The 9,620-nt window shown below is 51.5% G+C and overlaps 1 protein-coding gene across 1 annotated transcript in view; it reads right to left on the reverse strand.

Moving 5' to 3' along the window:
• The window catches only part of ryr1b (ryanodine receptor 1b (skeletal)), a 274,065-nt gene that overhangs the window by 207,081 nt on the left and 57,364 nt on the right, over positions 1–9,620 (reverse strand). The window contains 7 exon segments of the mRNA XM_082956507.1: positions 1,624–1,759; positions 2,137–2,323; positions 2,597–2,718; positions 3,937–4,101; positions 4,435–4,591; positions 5,542–5,616; positions 9,014–9,110. Coding sequence (XP_082812633.1) covers positions 1,624–1,759; positions 2,137–2,323; positions 2,597–2,718; positions 3,937–4,101; positions 4,435–4,591; positions 5,542–5,616; positions 9,014–9,110 — 939 coding nt within the window.

The following is a 9,620-nucleotide window of genomic DNA, read 5'->3' on the forward strand; positions in this document are numbered from 1 at the left end:
GGAGAGAGAACAGGTGGAGGGAGAGAACAGGTGGAGGGAGGGAGAAGAGGTAGAGGGAGAGAGAACAGGTGGAGGGAGGGAGAACAGGTGGAGGGAGAGAGAACAGGTGGAGGGAGGGAGAACAGGTGGAGGGAGAGAACAGGTGGAGGGAGAGAGAACAGGTGGAGGGAGGGAGAAGAGGTGGAGGGAGAGAACAGGTGGAGGGAGGGAGAACAGGTGGAGGGAGAGAGAACAGGTGGAGGGAGAGAGAACAGGTGGAGGGAGAGAACAGGTGGAGGGAGAGAACAGGTGGAGGGAGGGAGAACAGGTGGAGGGAGAGAGAACAGGTGGAGGGAGAGAGAACAGGTGGAGGGAGAGAACAGGTGGAGGGAGAGAGAACAGGTGGAGGGAGAGAACAGGTGGAGGGAGAGAGAACAGGTGGAGGGAGGGAGAAGAGGTGGAGGGAGAGAGAACAGGTGGAGGGAGAGAACAGGTGGAGGGAGAGAACAGGTGGAGGGAGGGAGAACAGGTGGAGGGAGAGAGAACAGGTGGAGGGAGAGAGAACAGGTGGAGGGAGGGAGAACAGGTGGAGGGAGAGAGAACAGGTGGAGGGAGAGAGAACAGGTGGAGGGAGGGAGAACAGGTGGAGGGAGAGAGAACAGGTGGAGGGAGAGAGAACAGGTGGAGGGAGGGAGAACAGGTGGAGGGAGAGAACAGGTGGAGGGAGAGAGAACAGGTGGAGGGAGAGAGAACAGGTGGAGGGAGGGAGAACAGGTGGAGGGAGAGAGAACAGGTGGAGGGAGAGAGAACAGGTGGAGGGAGAGAACAGGTGGAGGGAGAGAGAACAGGTGGAGGGAGAGAACAGGTGGAGGGAGAGAACAGGTAGGTGGAGGGAGAGAGAACAGGTGGAGGGAGGGAGAGAGAACAGGTGGAGGGAGAGAGAACAGGTGGAGGGAGGGAGAGAGAACAGGTGGAGGGAGAGAACAGGTGGAGGGAGGGAGAACAGGTGGAGGGAGGGAGAACAGGTGGAGGGAGAGAACAGGTGGAGGGAGAGAACAGGTGGAGGGAGAGAGAACAGGTGGAGGGAGAGAGAACAGGTGGAGGGAGGGAGAACAGGTGGAGGGAGGGAGAACAGGTGGAGGGAGAGAGAACAGGTGGAGGGAGGGAGAACAGGTGGAGGGAGAGAACAGGTGGAGGGAGAGAACAGGTGGAGGGAGAGAACAGGTGGAGGGAGAGAACAGGTGGATGGAGGGAGAACAGGTGGAGGGAGAGAACAGGTGGAGGGAGAGAGAACAGGTGGAGGGAGAGAGAACAGGTGGAGGGAGGGAGAACAGGTGGAGGGAGAGAACAGGTGGAGGGAGGGAGAACAGGTGGAGGGAGAGAACAGGTGGAGGGAGGGAGAGATATGTTGAATCATTAACATCAACAATATTCATCATGCCTCCACCTCTTCATGCATTGTTTTTTTTTACAGTTTTTTTTGAGTTTTTATTTTTAGTATGAGTGATTCAATGTTTGTGCTTTTGTGTATATATAGTGTTTTGCTCCACGATACATTTCTTCAAGCTATGCACTGATAAACAGTGGGATAAAGCACAAGACACATTTCTGTGGACTGTATAATAAAAACTATTTTTGTCATACCCAGCAGCTCATAGAGCAAGTTGACAATCTCCTTCCAGGACTCAGCGGCCTCCTCTCCAGCGAACTCAGAGAAGTGAGCAGCAGTGTTGTAAACATTCAGACGGTCGATACACTCTAGCACGATGGTGATCATACCCTGATGGAGAGGTCAACACACGTAGGGTTAGATCATATACCCACGTGGTCATAGGGTTTAGATCCTGTACCCACGTGGTCATAGGGTTAGATCCTGTACCCACGTGGTCATAGGGTTAGATCCTGTACCCACGCGGTCATAGGGTTAGATCCTGTACCCACGCGGTCATAGGGTTAGTTCATATACCCACGTGGTCATATGGTTAGATCATATACCCACGTGGTCATAGGGTTAGACCATATAGGGTTAGTTCATGGTGAATCTACTCTTCAGGAGGTGAATGGACAGCGCTTCAGTCGAGTTGAAGCCAAACATCTCAAGAACATCTAAGTAGGCACTCTATGGACTTTAAATCTGAAAGGGTTATTGATATTGACCTCCTCTTGGAAGAGGTTCTGTCGGTTTCGGAGGGAGCGTAGCTTTGTCTGTTTCTCCTCGTGTTCCAGCTCGTCTTCAGGGGGACGGAAGTAGAAGATAAGGTCCTGCAGGGAGAGGACGACCCCGTCCAGGGGTAGAGACACGGGGACAGGGGACTTATTCTTCCCCTGCAGGGAGTCCAGACCCCTGGGACAGAGCACACAGACATAAAATCAAAAGTATGTCCAACAATTATCCCCGCAGGGTACAAAAATATCATGAGAAGAATAGAGATATCTGCACACTATTTGTCGTCCTTTACAAAATACCTTCCAGTGGAAACGTCCAAAAAACTACACAAGAGCATACAATTGTGTGTGTGTGTGTGTGTGTGTGTGTGTGTGTGTGTGTGTGTGTGTGTGTGTGTGTGTGTGTGTGTGTGTGTGTGTGTGTGTGTGTGTGCGCGTGTGCTGGTCGTACTTGATAAACTGCCTGAAGAGTCCCGTGGTGTTGAAGATCATTCTAGCAGCCTGAGACTCCTCTGTCTGGGACCGGGCCACGGACAGGGCATCGTCCATGTGCCCCTCCTGGTGCAGAATGGCCTGGGGACAAGAGAAGGGGGGGGGACAGCATTTAGAACTAACCCTGAAAGACAGTGCACAAGTTTTCCATCAAGTAGTGTACACACACGCCCAGCATCGGCTGGTGAGTAAGTCTGGAAGCTTGGTTTATTATCACAGAGACAACTAATTAATGCAATAAAGTATTTTTTTATTTTAACCTTTATCTTAACTAGGCAAGTTAGTTAAGGACAAATTCGTATTTACAGTGACGGCCTACTCTGGCCAAACCCAGACAACGCTGGGCCAATTGTGCACCGCCCTATGGGACTCCCAGTCATGGGTGGATGTGATGCAGCCTGGATCCAAACCAGGGACTGTAGTGACACCTCTTGCACTGAGATGCGCCACTCAGTCACAGTGGTCCCTAGTGGTCCCTAGTGGTCCAGAGAACAGTGGTCCTTGGTGGTCCACAGAACAGCGGTCTGCAGGAGCATTCAATGGTAACTGCACCGGACAGTACCTTTCTCTTCATGGGCCCCAGGGTTAGGGCTATGTTTCTATATATGTCCATGTTGAATGAACCTAAGCCTCTGCCTTCTTTTTCACTAGGGGTATGTTTCTGTTTGTTAAAGGGATAGTTTAAGATTTTGTAAATTAAGCCATTTGCCCAGAGTCAGATGAACTCATAAATATGTGGGGCGGCAGGTAGCCTAGTGGTTAGAGTGTTGGACTAGTAACCAAAAGGTTGCAAGATCAAATCCCCAAGCTGACAAGGTAAAAATATGTTGTTTTGCCCCTGAACAAGGCAAACGAGAGTTAGCGCAAAGACTAGCATGCTAGCAGTAACCTAGGAAATAAGAAATTGTTTGTAACTGACTTGCCTAGTTAAATAATGGTAAAATACTTTTTTTTACCCAGAGTCAGATGAATTCATAGATACCATTTTTGTTTCTGCATGCATTTTGAAGGAAGTTGAAGGTAGTTTCTGTAGACATTGCTATCTAGAGCTAGCACAATGACTGGAAGTCTATGGAATCAACTAGCTGATTGCGCTAACACTAGCTAATCCCATAGACTTCTAGTCTTTGCTCTAACGCCAGCTAGCAATGGCTCCGGAAATATTCCTTCAACTTTCTTCAAACTGCACGACGAGACATAAAAATGTTATCAATGACTTCACCTGACTCTGGGTTACTATGACTTACCTGACAAAATCTCAAACTATACCTTTAAATAAACCTTAAACCCAGCCCCTACCTTCCTCTTCATGGTCCCCAAACGAGCAGCCTTAGCATCCAGGGATGCGTAGGTAAGCCACAGGCTGGTGGACACGTGTTGGACAAAACACATGGACTCTCCATACTTGATCTCTGGGATACCCATTCCCTCCACGTCTCGCTTACGGGCCTGTTCCACCTTCTCCTGTTCAAGGGAACCAGTTTGGGGGCAATGTAGGAGAGAAAGAAGAGAAGAAGAAGAGAGAGAAAGAAGAGAAGAAGAAGAGAGAAAGAAGAGAAGAAGAAGAAGGAAATATGAGAGAGAGCATCATAGGCTACGACTAGGTCCCTGAGTTCTGATCTGTCACCTGACCAATGAAGACCCAGAGTTTTTCCTGTTCAGGTCACGTGGTCTAGGGAAAGTCCCTAGTTATGACCATGAGTTTATAGTAACAAAAAAAAAAACACTAGAACAACACTAAAACAACTGAGCAACGACCAGAACATTGACAATAGAATAACAGTGAGGGTATCTGACCTTTGACACGCGGAAGCTGAAGGCAGACAGTTTGGTGTTGGCCCTCTCAGGGTCGAGGACCATTAGGCCCTTCTCCTCGTCCAGACAGAGGTAGCGGCCCGTGGTGATGTGGCGCACACGGAACGACTGGCCACACTTCATGTGGCTGCCGCTCCAGCTACCGGGGCAGACAAGGGACACACTTAGCCTCAACATGGTACTGCTACATGGATTCATGCTTTATTTTGGATCAAATTGAAGCACACTGACACTGCATACAGTATAGTTACTCTCAAAGATCGGCTATGAAAAAGCCAACTGACACTTACTCTTGTGTTACTGACTTGTTGCACCCTCGACAACCACTATGATTTTTATTATTTGACCATGCTGGTCATTTATGAACATTTGAACATCTAGGCCATGTGCTGTTATAATCTCCACCCGGCACAGCCAGAAGAGGACTGGCCACCCCTCATAGCCTGGTTCCTCTCTAGGTTTCTTCCTAGGTTCTGGCCTTTCTAGGGAGTTTTTCCTAGCCACCGTGCTTCTACACCTGCATTGCTTGCTGTTTAGGGTTTTAGGCTGGGTTTCTGTACAGCACTTTGTGATATCAGCTGATGTAAGAAGGGCTATATAAATACATTTCATTTCATTTGATTTGACTGCATACAGTACCTTTCAAAACGCACAGGAAGGTACAACACGTCCATGGACGGTTAATCAATTAAAGGGATACTTTGGGATTTTTGCAATGAAGCAATTTATTTACTTCCTCAGAGTCAGATGAGCTCGTGGATACCATTGTTATGTATCTGAGTCCAGAATGAAGGAAGTTAGAGGTAGTTTTCTAAAGCCAATGCTAACTAGAGTTAGCGCAAAGACTAGCATGCTAGCAGTTACCATTGACTTCCAGTCATTGTGCTAATGGTAGTTAGCAATTGACTAATCGCTAGTTTGCAACTTCCTTCAAACAAACAGCGCGCAGAGGCATGACTCCGGGGAAGTAGATAAAGGGCTTTATTGTTAAAATCCAGAAGAATCCCTTTAAGTAGTGAATTGGAGTTTTTATGAAAACAACACAGTTGTGTTTTTATGTCATGGGGAACAGACAGAAGAGCCAGTAACCTGATTCTCAGAGGCTCCAGTCTCCATAATGAACGGGCCTGGCTACACACAGCTCCTCCTTCATAGTGGGCGGTGCTACAGAGAGGAGGAGGAGGAGGAGGAGGAGCAAAAGTAGGAGGAAGAGGAGGAGGAGGAGGGAGGTGCAGGTTGGAGGGGGGAGGAAGGGGAGGAGGAGGAGGAGATAGAGAAGGAGGAGGAAGGAGAAGAGAAGGAGGAGGAGGTAGAGAAGAAGGAGGAGGAAGAGGAGGTAGAGAAGAAGGAGGAGGAAGAGGAGGTAGAGAAGGAGGAAAAGCAGGAGGAAGAGGAGGTAGAGAAGGAGGAGGAGGAAGAGGAAGAGGAAGAGGAGGTAGAGAAGGAGGAGGAGGAGGAGGATGTAGAGAAGGAGGAGGAGGAAGAGGATGTAGAGAAGGAGGAGGAGCAGGAGGAAGAGGAGGTAGAGAAGGAGGAGGAGGAAGAGGAGGTAGAGAAGGAGGAGGAGGAAGAGGAAGAGGAGGTAGAGAAGGAGGAAGAGGAGGAGGAAGAGGATGTAGAGAAGGAGGAGTAGCAGGAGGAAGAGGAGGTAGAGAAGGAGGAGGAGGAGGAGGAGGAGGAGGATGTAGAGAAGAAGGAGGAGGAAGAGGATGTAGAGAAGGAGGAGGAGGAAGAGGATGTAGAGAAGGAGGAGGAGCAGGAGGAAGAGGAGGTAGAGAAGGAGGAGGAGGAGGAGGAGGAGGAGGATGTAGAGAAGAAGGAGGAGGAAGAGGATGTAGAGAAGGAGGAGGAGGAAGAGGAGGTAGAGAAGGAGGAGGCGGAAGAGGAGGTAGAGAAGGAGGAAGAGTGGCAAATACAAAAAGTAATAACAGCAGGAACACATGACAGGTGTGTATCTGTTGATGTTCGAGGGACATGGTAACAGGAGGACAGGGGGACATGGTAACAGGAGGACAGGGGGACAGGGGGACAAGAGGACAGGGGGACATGGTAACAGGAGGACAGGGGGACATGGTAACAGGAGGACAGGGGGACATGGTAACAAGAGGACAGGGGGACATGGTAACAAGAGGACAGGGGGACATGGTAACAGGAGGACAGGGGGACATGGTAACAAGAGGACAGGGGGACATGGTAACAAGAGGACAGGGGGACATGGTAACAGGAGGACAGGGGGACATGGTAACAAGAGGACAGGGGGACATGGTAACAGGAGGACAGGGGGACAGGGGGACAAGAGGACAGGGGGACATGGTAACAGGAGGACAGGGGGACAGGGGGACAAGAGGACAGGGGGACATGGTAACAGGAGGACAGGGGGACATGGTAACAGGAGGACAGGGGGACATGGTAACAAGAGGACAGGGGGACAGGGGGACAAGAGGACAGGGGGACATGGTAACAGGAGGACAGGGGGACATGGTAACAAGAGGACAGGGGGACATGGTAACAGGAGGACAGGGGGACAGGGGGACAAGAGGACAGGGGGACATGGTAACAGGAGGACAGGGGGACAGGGGGACAAGAGGACAGGGGGACATGGTAACAGGAGGACAGGGGGACATGGTAACAGGAGGACAGGGGGACATGGTAACAAGAGGACAGGGGGACATGGTAACAGGAGGACAGGGGGACAGGGGGACAAGAGGATAGGGGGACATGGTAACAGGAGGACAGGGGGACAGGGGGACAAGAGTACAGGGGGACATGGTAACAGGGGGACAGGGGGACATGGTAACAGGAGGACAGGGGGACAGGGGGACAAGAGTACAGGGGGACATGGTAACAAGAGGACAGGGGGACATGGTAACAGGAGGACAGGGGGACAGGGGGACAAGAGTACAGGGGGACATGGTAACAGGGGGACAGGGGGACATGGTAACAGGAGGACAGGGGGACATGGTAACAAGAGGACAGGGGGACATGGTAACAGGAGGACAGGGGGAGGGGGACATGAGGACAGGGGGACATGGTAACAGGAGGACAGGGGAACATGGTAACAAGAGGACAGGGGGACAAGAGGACAGGGGGACATGGTAACAGGAGGACAGGGAGACATGGTAACAGGAGGACGGGGGACAAGAGGACAGGGGGACATGGTAACAGGAGAACAGGGGGAACATGGTAACAGGAGGACAGGGGGACATGGTAACAGGAGGACAGGGGTACATGGACACAAGAGGACAGGGGGACATGGTAACAGGAGGACAGGGGGACATGGTAACAGGAGGACAGGGGTACATGGACACAAGAGGACAGGGGGACATGGTAACAGGAGGACAGGGGGACATGGTAACAGGAGGACAGGGGGACATGGTAACAGGAGGACAGGGGGACATGGTAACAGGAGGACATGGTCACAAGAGGACAGGGGGACATGGTAACAGGAGGACAGGGGGACATGGTCACAAGAGGACAGGGGGACATGGTAACAGGAGGACAGGGGGACATGGTAACAGGAGGACAGGGGGACATGGTAACAGGAGGACAGGGGGACATGGTAACAGGAGGACAGGGGGACATGGTAACATTAGGACAGAGGGACATGGTAACAGGAGGACATGGTAACAGAAGGACAAAGGGACTTGGTAATAGGAGGACAGAGGGACATGGTAACAAGAGGACAGAGGGACAGGAGGACAGAGGGGCAGGGTAAAAGGAGGACAGGGTTGCAGGACGATAAGACAACAGCAGGACAGGAGTACAGGATAACAGGATGACAGAGGGACAGGGTAACAAGAGGACAGAGGGACAGGATAACATGAGGACAGAGGGACAGGATAACATGAGGACAGAGGGACAGGATAACAAGAGGACAGAGGGACAGGATAACATGAGGACAGAGGGACAGGATAACAAGAGGACAGAGGGACAGGATAACATGAGGACAGAGGGACAGGATAACAAGAGGACAGGGGGACATGGTAACAAGAGGACAGAGGGACAGGATAACATGAGGACAGAGGGACATGATAACAGGAGGACAGAGGGACAGGATAACAGGAGACTGAAACAGGAGGACAGGGTAACATGAGGACAGAAGGACATGGTAACAGATTTGACAGGGTAACAGAAGGACAGGGAGCATGATAACAGGAGGACAGGGGGAAATGGTAACATGAGGACAGAGGGACAGGAAGACAGAGGGACAGGGGTAAAAGGAGGACAGGGTTGCAGGACAACAGGACAACAGCAGGACAGGAATACAGGAGGACAGGGTAACAAGAGGACTGAAGGACAGGGTAACAGGAGGACAGAGGGACATGGTAACAGGAGGACAGGGTAACAGGAGGACAGAGGGACATGGTAACAGGAGGACAGAGGGACATGGTAACAGGAGGACAGGGTAACAGGAGGACAGAGGGACATGGTAACAGGAGGACAGGGTAACAAGAGGACTGAAGGACAGGGTAACAGGAGGACAGAGGGACATGATAACAGGGTAACAGGAGGACAGAGGGACATGATAACAGGGTAACAGGAGGACAGCTGTTTTGTTCACCTGCGTTTGTCGTCCCCGTCGTCAGGCATGGAGATGGCCAGACACTCATCCATGTGACCGTGGAACAGTCTGAGGACTTGACCACCGGCCAGGAAGCCTGCAGAGAACAACAACACACAGTCTGAGGACTTGACCACCGGCCAGGAAGCCTGCAGAGAACAACAACACAGTCTGAGGACTTGACCACCGGCCAGGAAGCCTGCAGAGAACAACAACACACAGTCTGAGGACTTGACCACCGGCCAGGAAGCCTGCAGAGAACAACAACACAGTCTGAGGACTTGACCACCGGCCAGGAAGCCTGCAGAGAACAACAACACAGTCTGAGGACTTGACCACCGGCCAGGAAGCCTGCAGAGAACAACAACACAGACTGAGGACTTGACCACCGGCCAGGAAGCCTGCAGAGAACAACAACACAGACTGAGGACTTGACCACCGGCCAGGAAGCCTGCAGAGAACAACAACACAGACTGAGGACTTGACCACCGGCCAGGAAGCCTGCAGAGAACAACAACACAGACTGAGGACTTGACCACCGGCCAGGAAGCCTGCAGAGAACAACAACACAGACTGAGGACTTGACCACCAGCCAGGAAGCCTGCAG

Source organism: Salmo salar, chromosome 09, assembly GCF_965601325.2.
Source record: "Salmo salar chromosome 09, fSalSal1, whole genome shotgun sequence".
NCBI lineage: Eukaryota > Metazoa > Chordata > Actinopteri > Salmoniformes > Salmonidae > Salmo > Salmo salar.